Below are 13,950 nucleotides of genomic sequence, written 5' to 3'. Positions count from 1 at the left end.
AAGTTGAATGGATTTGTGAAGTTACGGTGTAAATTTACGTCATCAACAGTAAAAAGTAATTTACTGGGAAAGTGATAAGAAACATTTCCATAAAATTCCATTCGTATCATCAAGTGTCTGCAGTGTCCACCATCAACTCAATTACATATGTACAGTCACTGATGCAGGGGCATCTGGTCAGGCTGAAGGAATTCCTTTGATATCTTACATGTGTTACATTAATGTAGTGTTTTAAATCTGTGCATCATCAAATGAAAAACATTGCCACTGAGACTGTGTGATTTGCCAAAATTTCACAACTGGAGCATTTCATGAAGACCTGTTGTTCGTACAACTGATTACTCAACCTGTGGAATTGCCAAACACTTGACAACTCACCTACAGCAATTTATACAAAAACTGTCTCTAATATTAAGGATTCTAATTGCTTTATCAGAAAATTAAAATTCTTCACATTGAGTCCAAGTGGTAGTTTGGCCACTTTTGATGTTGTATCACTGTTTACCGTGGTAGTTCTGAATGAAGTAAAGTCACACACGGAATGTATTTTCATGAAGAATATGACAAATCACCTTACATATTGTCTCACATCAACTTAATTTCAGTGTGAGGACAAATTATAGGAGAAAATTGATATTATGGCCATGAGGATCCACTCAGTGCATTTGTTGCAAATTTCTGTATGGTAAAATTGGAAGAATTAGCCCTCTTTGGATAGCCAGGAAGAAACCCAGTTGTTGGTTTTGGTATGTTGATGACACTTTCATTATATGGTCTTGTGGAGGAAACAACTCTTGGAATTTCTATATTTTCTGAATAGTATTAAGTCTAATGTAAAGTTCACAATAGAAAGAGAATAAGAATGTCAGATTTCATTTTTGGGTGTTCAGGTACTTTGAAAAACTTTTGGAACTTAAGGGCAGACAATCTAAAAGTCCACTTCATAGAAATTCCAGTCACCATCCCAAAAGAAAAATGAAGTAATTAAGACATAGGTGGTATGGGCTAAATAAATCTGTACGTGTCAATACTTGGAGCAGGAGGAGATCAATTATTTAAGAAACACATTAACAACAGTCAGTACCACATGCTAAAAGTTTTGGAGATTCTATTGTAAAAAAGAAAAGGGGGTGGAGTGAGTGAGTGAGCGAGAGAGAGAGAGAGAGAGAGAGAGAGAGAGAGAGAGAGAGAGAGAGAGAGAGAGAGAGAGAGAGAGCAAGGAGAAGTTGCACTCCCATTCATAAATACAGCACAGATCACGTCAGTATAGTGCTATATTGACATTGTGATTAGACCGACATGAAAAGTGCATGGATATTTGAACACCACTTGCCACTGCAGGAGTGTACAAAATTTCTTGTACATGTGGTTAAGTACACATGGGAACATTTAAAAGAAGCGTCAATGCCTGGCTTAAGAAATGTGAGAAATTTTTTCGTCAATGCCTGGCTTAAGAAATGTGAGAAATTGTTGTCTTGGCAACACTGTTAAATTAGCAGTAGCAGATCACACACTGAGACTAGAGAATCACGAAATTCTATTCCTGAATCACCAAATTCTATTCCTGGTACTGTAGGTCTCTCAAGTTCCAGTCATTACTATGCTAGAATGTAAAGAGAGGCAATAGAAATTCAAACACAAAAACATCTTTAACAGAAAAGTACTAGTACTAAAATTAGACAAGCTGCAGACCTTGCACAATCCTAGAACATATTCTCAATTTGAATATAATAAATTTTTTTGAGACTGAGAAGCTTATGTCCACAAATCGGCATGGTTTCAGAAAACATCGCTCTTGCAAAACTCAGCTTGCCCTTTTCTCACATGATATACTATGAACTATGGATGAAGGGCAATAGGTAGATTCCATATTTCTAGATTTCTTGAAAGCATTTGGTGTGGTGTCCCTTTGCAGGCTGTTAACAAAGGTATGAGCATATGGAATAAGTTCACAGATATGTGAGTGGCTCGAAGACTTCTTAAATAATAGAACCCATTATGTTTTCCTCAATGGCGAGTGTTCGTCAGATACAAGGGTATTCATCAGGAGTGCCCCAAGGAAGTGTGATAGAACTGCTGTTGTTATTCATATACATATGTATATACATAAATGATGTGGCAGACCTGGTGAGCAGCAATCTGTGGTTTTCTGCTGATGATGCCATGGTGTACAGTAAGGTGTCAAAGTTGAGTGACTGTAGGAAGATACAAGAAGACTTAGACAAAATTTCCAGTTGCTGTGATGAATGGCAGGTATCCCTAAATGTGGAAAAATGTAAGTTAATGCAGATGAATAGGAAGATCAAACCTGTTATGTTCAGATACATTATTACTAGTGTCCCTCTTGACACATTCAAGTCATTTAAATATCTGGGCATAATGTTACAAAGCGATATGAGATGGAATGAGCATGTGACAACTGCGGTAGCGAAAATGAATGGCCGACTTCGGTTTGTTGGGAGAATTTTAGGAAAGGGTGATTCATCTGTAAAGGAGACCGCATATAGGACTCTGGTGTGGCCTATTCTTGAGTACTGCTTGAGTATTTGGCGTCCGTACCATGTTGGATTGAAGGAAGACATCGAAGCAGTTCAGAGGCGGGCTGCTAGATTTGTTACCAGTAGGATCGAACAACACACAAGTGTTACAGAGATGCTTCAGAAACTCAAATAAGAATCCCTAGAGGGAAGGTAACCTTCTTGTTGAGAAACACTACTGAGAAAATTTAGAGAACCAGCATTTGAAGCCGACTGCAGAATGATTCTACTGTGGCCGATACATTGTGCATATGGACAACAAAGATAAGGTACAAGAAATTAGAACTCATATGGAGGCATATAGACACTCGCTTCTCCCGTGCTCTGTTTGTGAGTGGAACCGGAATGGAAATGATTCATAGTGGTACAGGGTACCCTCTGCCATGCACTGTACAGTGGCTTGCAGAGTACCTACATAGATGTAGATGTAGATATACTCCAAACTAAAGCAAACAGCACCAACTCTTCTACAGTACAAGATCCATACACACACTACTGCAGCTCCATGATCTGTGGCATTGGTTGAATGACATCACAGCCATATCATTCCATGTCCTATTTAAATATTACAGCCTGATCAGCTTGTTTTAGTTTGAAAAGTGACTAATGAGGTCTTTATAGCCTCCAAGGAAATATGCTTTTGTTGTATGTTAAGATGAACTTCGTCTGAAAGTGAAGCTTATCATTTTCTGCCACATTTTAAATGCCTCCTGTGGTCAACAATAATCTATCCTCTTACACATATTGTATTTATTCTAGACTTACCATTGTTACATATTGCTTTTAGTTATTGTGATAACACCCTTTGCCACCTTACACTTTATTTAAATGCTAAGGGTAACATAAGAATGATCAAATGTTTCCTTCGTGAAGTAGAGAGAGAAAAAAAGTCTGATTTTTAGGTATTTGTAGACCAGGAGAGGGGGAAACTTTTCAGTACCACTCCGACATCTGCATGATACCACTGGCTATTCCAAGTTTTGAAGACTCCACAATGTTGTGCTGTGCTGCTTCCCCTGTCCTGTTCAGTTTGTTAGCACGTTCCTTCTTTTGCAACGCAGTATAGTATTTATATGACCTTTTTGCGTGGAAGTGAAACGTGTGCATCGTAGTTTACTAGGTCTTACTTTCAGAGGTGGCTGCTGTTCTGTATCACCAGTCCACTACATTAACATCAATATCTACAACTGTAATCCACAGGCCACATTACGGTGTGTGATGAAGTGTTGTTCATGTACCACTAACATTTCCCTCTTTCCTGTTGCATATTTAAATGGTGCACAGAAAAAATGAGTTGTAAGCATCTGTTTGAGCCAGACAGTGGCAGAGTATTTTGACATTATGACATCTAGTATTAGACAAGACCAAAATTTCAATGCTGCCAGGAAACTGTGCAAAAGAGAAAGCCGTTATACTTCGTAATAATGTATGTAGTGGAGAATGCAGTTCCTGGTTTTAACAATGTTCACTGTCACATGCTGTTGCAGCTGAATCCTCTGGAACCTTTCAAGCAACAGGACAGTATTCTGACTCATTGAGATAGCTATCCTGATTGACTTCTGAATCAGGGAAGACTCCTGAAGCTCTCAGAGTTGATGTTACAGTACTTCTCCTAGCTGTTGTGTAGGAAAGGATGTTTAGTGAATGTTCAACACTCAGCCTGTATAAATTCTGAACAGGTATGCTACACCGTGTAGATGTATTCTACACAAAACCACCCTAGACAACTGGAAGTGTTTCTACACTTATTTTCTACATACGCTACACCGTGTAGATGTATTCTCTAATCTAGAGAAGGCAAATGGTATTGCATTTGCTGTATCATGTATTAGCTCACTCAGCTGTGGATTCTGTGAGTGTGTGTTCTTTTTACTGTGGTTCTTTTGAAATTGATTGATGCTGTTTTAAATACATAGTCAGAAGAATGGTGCCTTTAAGGAAACTGTTTATTTTTGTGTTGTTTCTACTAGTTCTATCTCACCCACAGTAAAGGGCCCTGTTGAGTTTTCTTTGTGTGTGGATGAATTCTCTATTTTTACCTTTAATCCAGTTTTGCAGCCACATCTCATCAGCCTTGGCTGGCTATCAAGAACTTGGAGAAATGGGCAGCGAATACTTATTTTAAAGTTTGCAGTGATAAAACAGTGAGCATAAATTTTAATCATACCTGTTGTGTTTTTATTGTACATGATTTAGATCTTTTTAATGTTAGCATTTATGAATATGATTCACAGGTTGTGTGGTTAACGAGAGACTGACTTGACTGACAAATATGAAATACCTCAAAGCTAGACCTGTGAGAGAACTTGAACCATTGAAATTTTTAAATGGCAAAACTTCAGAGTGTATGTGACTGAGATGGTACAGTAGTAAGACACTGTACTCGTATTCTGGAAGATGGCAGTTGAAATCCCCATCCAGTTATCCAGATTTAGGTTTCTTGTGATATTTCTAAATTGCTGAAGGCTAAGGCTAGGATGATTATTCCTCCGAAGGGGACACAGCCAATTTCATTTCCAGTCCTGGCTTACGCTCTGTCCAATGGCCTCATCGTCTACATGGCATTAAACCACTATCTTCATTTTTGATTTTCTTGGGAATGATAAGCTGAACATAGTTCCTATAATTTTACATAAGTTGTATTTGGTCCCACATTGACTGTGACTGCAGCATCCATAGAGCTACAGTTTCCATAACTGAAATTTCTAGCTCAAATCTGTCATGAGAGCATTAGATTGACTTTTGGGGCTGTAATGATATTGTTATTACCCATCTACATATTAGCCTACTTCATTAACTGACAAGACTCTTGCTTCAGTGCTAGGACCACTTGGGTGTGATGGTAGTGACCTACTGATTTCAGTAAAACATATTTTTACTGGTGTATTATGTGTCCTGGCAGGAGAACAGCTTTTGGTTTAAGTAGTAAATTACCATTCTAGATAATGACATACTAAGGGCCATGTTTTAAATTTTTGTATACTGTCAAATCTTTCATGTGGTTAACTGACAAGACTCTTGCTTCAGTGCTAGGACCACTTGGGTGTGATGGTAGTGACCTACTGATTTCAGTAAAACATATTTTTACTGGTGTATTATGTGTCCTGGCAGGAGAACAGCTTTTGGTTTAAGTAGTAAATTACCATTCTAGATAATGACAGACTAAGGGCCATGTTTTAAATTTTTGTATACTGTCAAATCTTTCATGTGGTTAACTGACAAGACTCTTGCTTCAGTGCTAGGACCACTTGGGTGTGATGGTAGTGACCTACTGATTTCAGCAAAACATATTTTTACTGGTGTATTATGTGTCCTGGCAGGAGAACAGCTTTTGGTTTAAGTAGTAAATTACCATTCTAGATAATGACATACTAAGGGCCATGTTTTAAATTTTTGTATACTGTCAAATCTTTCATGTGGTTAACTGACAAGACTCTTGCTTCAGTGCTAGGACCACTTGGGTGTGATGGTAGTGACCTACTGATTTCAGTAAAACATATTTTTACTGGTGTATTATGTGTCCTGGCAGGAGAACAGCTTTTGGTTTAAGTAGTAAATTACCATTCTAGATAATGACATACTAAGGGCCATGTTTTAAATTTTTGTATACTGTCAAATCTTTCATGTGGTTAACTGACAAGACTCTTGCTTCAGTGCTAGGACCACTTGGGTGTGATGGTAGTGACCTACTGATTTCAGTAAAACATATTTTTACTGGTGTATTATGTGTCCTGGCAGGAGAACAGCTTTTGGTTTAAGTAGTAAATTACCATTCTAGATAATGACAGACTAAGGGCCATGTTTTAAATTTTTGTATACTGTCAAATCTTTCATGTGGTTAACTGACAAGACTCTTGCTTCAGTGCTAGGACCACTTGGGTGTGATGGTAGTGACCTACTGATTTCAGCAAAACATATTTTTACTGGTGTATTATGTGTCCTGGCAGGAGAACAGCTTTTGGTTTAAGTAGTAAATTACCATTCTAGATAATGACATACTAAGGGCCATGTTTTAAATTTTTGTATACTGTCAAATCTTTCATGTGGTTAACTGACAAGACTCTTGCTTCAGTGCTAGGACCACTTGGGTGTGATGGTAGTGACCTACTGATTTCAGTAAAACATATTTTTACTGGTGTATTATGTGTCCTGGCAGGAGAACAGCTTTTGGTTTAAGTAGTAAATTACCATTCTAGATAATGACAGACTAAGGGCCATGTTTTAAATTTTTGTATACTGTCAAATCTTTCATGTGGTTACAACATGACAGTACATCGTCACCAGCTTAAGGACCTAAAACTACCTGCATCAGATGTGTTGTTTTATCAATGGATGAGGTGTGTGTTGTTTTATCAATGGATGAGGTGGTTAAGTGAAATTTCTCTGGTATTGAAGCCCTCTAGATTTAAATCACCTGGATTTGTTTGGTGAAGTGACTTCATCACTGATAGTATCACAGCCAAAGTAGAAATTCAGTCCTTAGCAGATGAATTGACAAGTGTGCAAATGGAGATGGTGGAGTGTTGCAACGTGCATATGATTAAAAATTACTAACTTTGTACAAATTTTGTAAAACAACAAAGTGTTGTGCCTCTTGTAATTGTTTATGCAGGGTAACATTCAGACCTGTAATTACTTATTAAACTATCGTGATTCTTTGAAAAGAGATTATCGTGTTGGTTTGAAAAATAATTGCCAGTAGGAAAAAAAATAAAGAATATATTAATCATATCGGTTATAAAATATTCTTTTTTCATTTTGATGGCTACCACCACCACCATTTTCAGGTGGACAGCTGTAAAGTTACATAGCTGGTGTTAGTGAAGAGCACGGATGTCTTTCCACTAACACCAGCAACGTAACTAAACAGTTCTCCACCTGAAGTTGATAGTGTGAACCATCAAAATGCATGGTGGCACAACCCTCACAATGCTGTTCTGTATGGATGTAATATTGAGAACCTCCTTTGTTTCTCAGAAGAGTGAAGAGTTTTGATGAAACTGAAATTGTTTAATAATTAGATATGAACTGCATCAGGAATTTTAGATCTGAGAGAACTCAGTGAAACAAGACAAGAAGGAAACTTTGATGAAATGGTAGCAACAAATGAGGTTGGAAAACATGAATGGTAAGAACTGGAAAAGGGCAGAATGCGTAAGTTCAAGGTAGGGGAAAGATAATCAGAATCTGTAATTGTGAATGGACAAAAGTGGACAGTTTTTAAGTAAAAGGAAAGGATAACCATATTGGAGAATAAGCCAAAGAAAATAAAACAGTAGAACAGCCACTGAATGTAAAAGGAGGGTACGAAAGGGAAAGATTTAGTGAAATGTTTCTCAAAGAGTGGTAATGTTACAATAGAAATTGGAGGAGGACTGGTGAAGGTAACCACCAGAAATAATAGCATATATTTAAAACAGGTGGATAACAGGAACCTAACATATGCTGTACAGCAATTATTTTATGATATGTTTCTCTGTTGTGTCATATTCCAAGTTTCTAAGTACTCATATTATCCACTTCTGCTTCATGATCTAGAAGTATTTGATTGGTGCCCATTTTATAGATATGATCACAGTATTTTTTAGCACTCAATCTAATTTTTTGTTTGTTTTTGTTTGTGTGCATGAGTATGGACTCATGAAATGTATTGACAGATTAAAAACATAAGCTTTACCAGCACTTGAAACCATATGCCTTTTTCTGACCCAGCCAGACCCAAAAGTCATTCTTCTATTACCTTCATCAAGACACTTTGTAACAGTTTACACTCTGCTACAAAATGAAAAATGCATGTAGGAAACATGTTCTCAACATTTTCTGGAACATTATAAACATTCGTTGTCTAAGCACTAGATTTTTGCTTTGATGTTTTGAAGAACAGCTGGTATCAGACAAAGTGATAACGTTCTGTATCAAGTATTGTATTGTCATTATGTGTAAGTTTTTTTTTTTTTTTTTTTTTTTTAAATTGTGTTTCTAAGTACTTCTTATAGTCACATCTGAGGTCTTTCTGCATAATTTTGTGGTGTTAGATATGGGTATCATGTCCTACACAACTTATGGAAGCATTACAGATTATTGCACTACAATTCAAGGTAATATTTCATAGTATACTGTTGAATAAGACAATGATCTATCCTAATTTCTGGGTTGGCAATTACAGCATTGTATAACATGGTGAATGTGATGCAAAATAATAGGTAATCAGCAGTTTGGTTTGTGATATTGGTGCATGCTCACTGGTTTACAGTAACGTAAATTACATAACAGTCTCCAAAACAAAGTGTAAATAGTGTAAGGATTAGAGAAAACTAACATTACCACAGCCTATACTTGTTTTGACCTAAAAACATACAGTATGAGATGCTTGAGGACAACCTCATTATAGGAAACAATATTTTTTGTGTAGAAGTGTATGTATGAATAGCAGGATGCACTCCATTTCCTATGCCTCAAAAACCAAGAAAATTCTCCCTTAACAATTACGGAAAGTATTGCTTTCACCTGTCATATGGTGTAATTATGAAAAAACTACATGGGTTTTGTTTCAGATGTCCACATCTCCTGTTGTAAAATATCAAAAAAGTGCAGTTCAACCAGAGGAGGCAAGTCATTTTAGTGTGGACATAAAAGTTGCGGTAAGTATGTGTCAGATGAACGTATTACAATATGAATAAGATGCTAATTGCTTATCATATGTTTCACTCTCATTCTACAATTGTTGACATTTAGATTTATATGTATTCCTGTCATCACTCAAAATAAAAATAACAAAGTAATTTTCACGTCAGATAAAAAATTATTTTTCCTGGGTAGCTGAATATTTATTCATGTGAATAAAATGTAGACACTGTGTTACTACTAGTAAAAGTTTATGAAGGGTCTTTATTACATAGTTATCAGATTCCTGACACGTTTCCTCACTTAGTATTATGTCACCAGCTTTTCTGTAGAAAAAATGTACTGGCAGACTCCTAGTCCGACAACATTGTGTAATAGTTATCACAGAGCTTCCAACTTCACAATATTCTGTACTGAGTAAAAGTTAGTAGCTTCCTAAACACAACAGAGTTACATTATGAGCATGTAAAAACATAATTATTACATTGTTGTAGGGTAAAGAATCGAAAGCTTTCAATCAGTTTGACGTTAAAACCATATAGACTTTTGAGATTGAGGTCATTCTGTATTTGCTGCTGTCGATTACTTCTTACCTCATGTAAGCACGTTAGGTGTCACAGAAGAATGAGAAAATTATTAATTTTGATCATTATTCAAATTATTAATGTTGGAACAAACATGATCCTTAGGTGCAAAAAGAGTTGCAACTATCTTAAAAGAGTAAAAAGTCCAGTGACTGAGCATATATTAATTTAGTTTGTATTCAGGTACTACCACATAACCCAACAACTTGGTGCTTCAGTTGATATAAAATATTTATTGGTTAATCTGCACATTTATAATCCTGAAGTATATGTCATGACAGTAATTAGACTTTTGGCAGACTCTTTTGGTTCTGTATTTTACTTCCTCTTTCTGAACAGTAATAGTTGATCAGGAATTCAACACTGCATTAAATACTTGTACTATAGACACTCTTGCCCATTCAATCATGTGCGTAACACCTTCTCCCTCTTCATATGACCAACAAAGCACTTTTGAGGAATCAGCCTGCAGTTCATCATGCTTTTTAAATGTTTTGTGCATAACTTTGTTTTATTCTTTCAGCACCCCCGTAACCCAACACCTGATGATATCCGCAATAGTGCTACTGAAGGAGATTCGGACGAGGTGCAAGTTATATACGAAAGGAAAAAACATGTAAGTATTCACATTTTTCATGCACAAGAAACATTAAATTTTCCCATGTATTTATTTATTCCAGTCATCTATTAGGTCATCTCGTCCTCCCTCCTGTGTCCGTCCATCTCCTCTTATCTGTGCCTCTCCCCTCTTTCCCCTCCACTGTCTGTCCATCTTCTCATCCTCCCTTCTCTCTCTACATTATCACACTCACCCCAATAGGGGGATGGTGGCTCTTACCTGTACAGTATTTCTTTCCAGATGGTAACTAATATGTGTACCAAATTTGATTGAAATCATCCATGGGTTTTGGATGAGCTTTTTGTCCATGGCTTTGATTGCATACACACATCCAGTATATTTACCCATATTTAATGCATGTTTGTACATGTATTTCATCTGTATGTGTAACAAATTTCACCTTGCAGTTTTATTTTCACGCACCGTAATGTTTATGACTCATATCTCCTGAACCATGTGCTGTATAGTCATATAATTTTGCAAGTACATCCAGTTATATATGCGCCTACTGTCTGCAAAATGTGTTGCAAATGGAAGTAATAAATTAAAAAACATGCATGATGTGGCAGTTTCTCATGCATCTCAGTGTTTCTGACGTCGTAACTGCTGAACTGTTCATTGTAAAATGACGTATTTGCCTAGGTACATTCACTGACGTATGTGGATACTGTCTGTGAAATGCTTCAAGAATTGAGTTAACAGTAAAGAAGTACTAAATTAGACCATCAGACATGATACGGCAGTTTTTTCTTTGGTCTCAGTGTTTTAACACGTTATCCCCTGAACTGTGTGTTGTACAGTGATATATTTTTGTAGTTATATTCAGCAACAGATTTGAATACCATCTACAAAAAGTGTTGTGAGTAGAGTTAGTAGCAATGAAGCAATAAATTTAAATGTCTTGCATGATGCGGTTGTTTTTCACACATTCAGTGTTTATGACATCGATATCCTTAACTAAGTGTCTCGGAATGATGTAATTTTTCTTGTACATTCAGTGATATTTGTGAATACTGTCTGCACAATGTGTCACAAATACAGTCAGTAGTAAAGGAGTAATAAATTAAAATGTCCTGCTTCATGTGGCACTTTTACTGCATGAACAGTGAAAATGTAGTAAGCTACTAACTTTTCTCCTTTTATAATTCTACATGGGGCAGTGAGAAAAAGTTTTGTAAAGATCTGAAATTACGTGTAACGTCTGTTGCAAGTTTCTGAATGCTCTCATTCTCAAATACTGGATAAATAAATGTAGGGTATTCTCACATCATGAGCTAAGCTGCTTTTTCACCCCCACCCTTTTGATAAGTACATGGTTCTTACACTCACAGTGACTCTTTCCAGACAGTAAATGATATGTGTACTGTGGTGGAAATCGATCCTGTGGTTTAGGAGGAAATGTGGAACATACATACATATACATACATACATGTACATCCATTTTTATGATCTGCATGGATTCCATAGCTTTCAAGAATGATACATTATGTATATTTTGAAATAAAGAAGAAGTTGCATTGATATTTTACATGTTATTACCTCAAGGCATAGGATTCGAAGACACGCAGGCATGGAGTGTCATTTAACTTGTGGGTAAAAAAAATGTTGTACCACAGCTACATGTTGAGTGATAGTTGAATAAATAAATGAGTGTGATTGTATCTCTAGGAACCTTATTGTTTGGTCAGTTATAAACATTGTAAGTTATGAATACAGGTGTACTGAAACAATAGTTTACCCAAAGAAACATATGGAGACTTAATTTGGCTGGTGGATTTTGCAGCAACTGTGAATCGTGATATTGTGTTTGATATGGGGAGAGGAGAAATTAGCTCTGCCCTGCACTCAGATTACCACAAGGACAGGGGAAGGGGTAAGCAATGGCCACCTCCATCATGCAATGCTGGAAACCTAAGCAATGGCATCTGTATTTAGCTTTTTGGAGCACTATCAGTGTAATACTGGCTGGCACTGTGAGTGAACACATAAATAATTCAACTAAACTGAAATGACTTCATGGTTTCAAGTGGTCAGTAAAGATGTATACTTTTTACAATATACAGGGTGATGCTGTCTACCTAGTTCTGTCTGTCAGAATTGTTTTAAGACATTGGTGCCAATTTCACTTATCTAAATGGAACTGTAGTAATTTCTGCAGCTTGTGTTGTAGAATTCAAAGAGACGAATTCAACCATGTTTTGCTCTAAGAAATCTGATCAGTAATTGTGGAGAAATTGTAACATTTAGAACTCAAGATGTATGTATTTTCCAACATCAAGCCAATGAATCATCTTGGGGTTGAAGGTCTTTTTTTCCGTGTTTGCTTTAGCAATATGTATGTTTTGGATAGGGTCCACCTTTAGCAAAACACATTTTTGTTTTTTAACCCAAACATATTTCACTGTAGTTGCAGTGGGCTTTCATTTTCCATCTGTTAAAGATGAAGAGTGTTCTTTGCTGTTTGTATACATGTAGCTATTAGTTTTTAGATAGTAATTACAGATATTTGAAAAAAAAAAACACATAAATTACGAATTCATACCTTTTTACCACATGATGTGGTTTTTCTAATGTGTTGTGTTTATTTAATTCTATGTGTGTGTCTATTTACATAATGTTTTACTTACATTTTCCTTTTAATCATCTTCATCACTGTTGAACACTATATATTGAGTTGTCACTGTCCCTGTAACTGTTTCACATAGAATTAATTAATTTCAGACATATAAATAACAAGTTTTCAAATCGTAATTTTGGCTTAAACAGTAAGGTATAAGTGGTTTCAGATGACAAACTGTGGAAAAAAATGGTCACTGTAGAAACACAACACATTAGAAAAACCACACCATGTGGTAAGAAGGTATGAATTCATAATTTATGTGTTTTTTCAATTATCTGTAATTACGATCTAAAAACTAATAGCTACATGTATACAAACAGCAAAGAACACTCTTTATCTTTAACAGATGGAAAATGAAAGCCCACTGAAGATGCTGCAGCTGCAGTGAAACATGTTTGGGTTAAAAAACAAAAATGTGTTTTGCTAAAGGCAGACCCTATCCAAAAACATACATATCAAGCCAATTGCTGTCTATAGTGGAAGTTTGTATTATGTTTCTAAACAGCCACATTTGGCTAGTGGGATGGTTCATTTTCATGCAACTGGAGGTCTAGTTATTGATTTGAAATAGTTGATAAGAATTTAAATTAAAACTGTGGAATACAAAGGATGTAGCCTGTTGGGACAGTTTATGGTGTCACTGCCAGACACCACACTTGCTAGGTGGTAGCCTATAAATCGGCCGCGGTCCGTTAGTATACGTCGGACCCACGTGTCGCCACTATCAGTGATTGCAGACCGAGCGCCGCCACACAGCAGGTCTAGAGACACTTCCTAGCACTCGCCCCAGTTGTACAGCTGACTTTGCTAGCGATGGTTCACTGACAAATTACGCTCTCATTTGCCGAGACGATAGCCTTCAGCTACGTCATTTGCTACGACCTAACAAGGCGCCATTAGCAGTTACTATTGATGCTGTAAAACATGTACCGTCAAGAGCGATGTTCACCAATTATGGATTAAAGT

General features: G+C 36.5%; 1 protein-coding gene across 1 annotated transcript in view; it reads left to right on the top strand.

Annotated features, from left to right (window-relative positions):
• The window catches only part of LOC124721781, a 524,867-nt gene that overhangs the window by 235,233 nt on the left and 275,684 nt on the right, over positions 1-13,950 (top strand). The window contains exons 13-14 of the mRNA XM_047246895.1: positions 9,092-9,178; positions 10,269-10,361. Coding sequence (XP_047102851.1) covers positions 9,092-9,178; positions 10,269-10,361 — 180 coding nt within the window. The remainder of the gene's footprint in view (positions 1-9,091; positions 9,179-10,268; positions 10,362-13,950) is intronic.

The sequence above is a fragment of the Schistocerca piceifrons genome, chromosome X (assembly GCF_021461385.2).
Source record: "Schistocerca piceifrons isolate TAMUIC-IGC-003096 chromosome X, iqSchPice1.1, whole genome shotgun sequence".
Classification (NCBI taxonomy): Eukaryota; Metazoa; Arthropoda; class Insecta; order Orthoptera; family Acrididae; genus Schistocerca; species Schistocerca piceifrons.
Note: the sequence above shows the minus strand (reverse complement) of the source record. Positions and strands in the feature narration are given on the sequence as shown.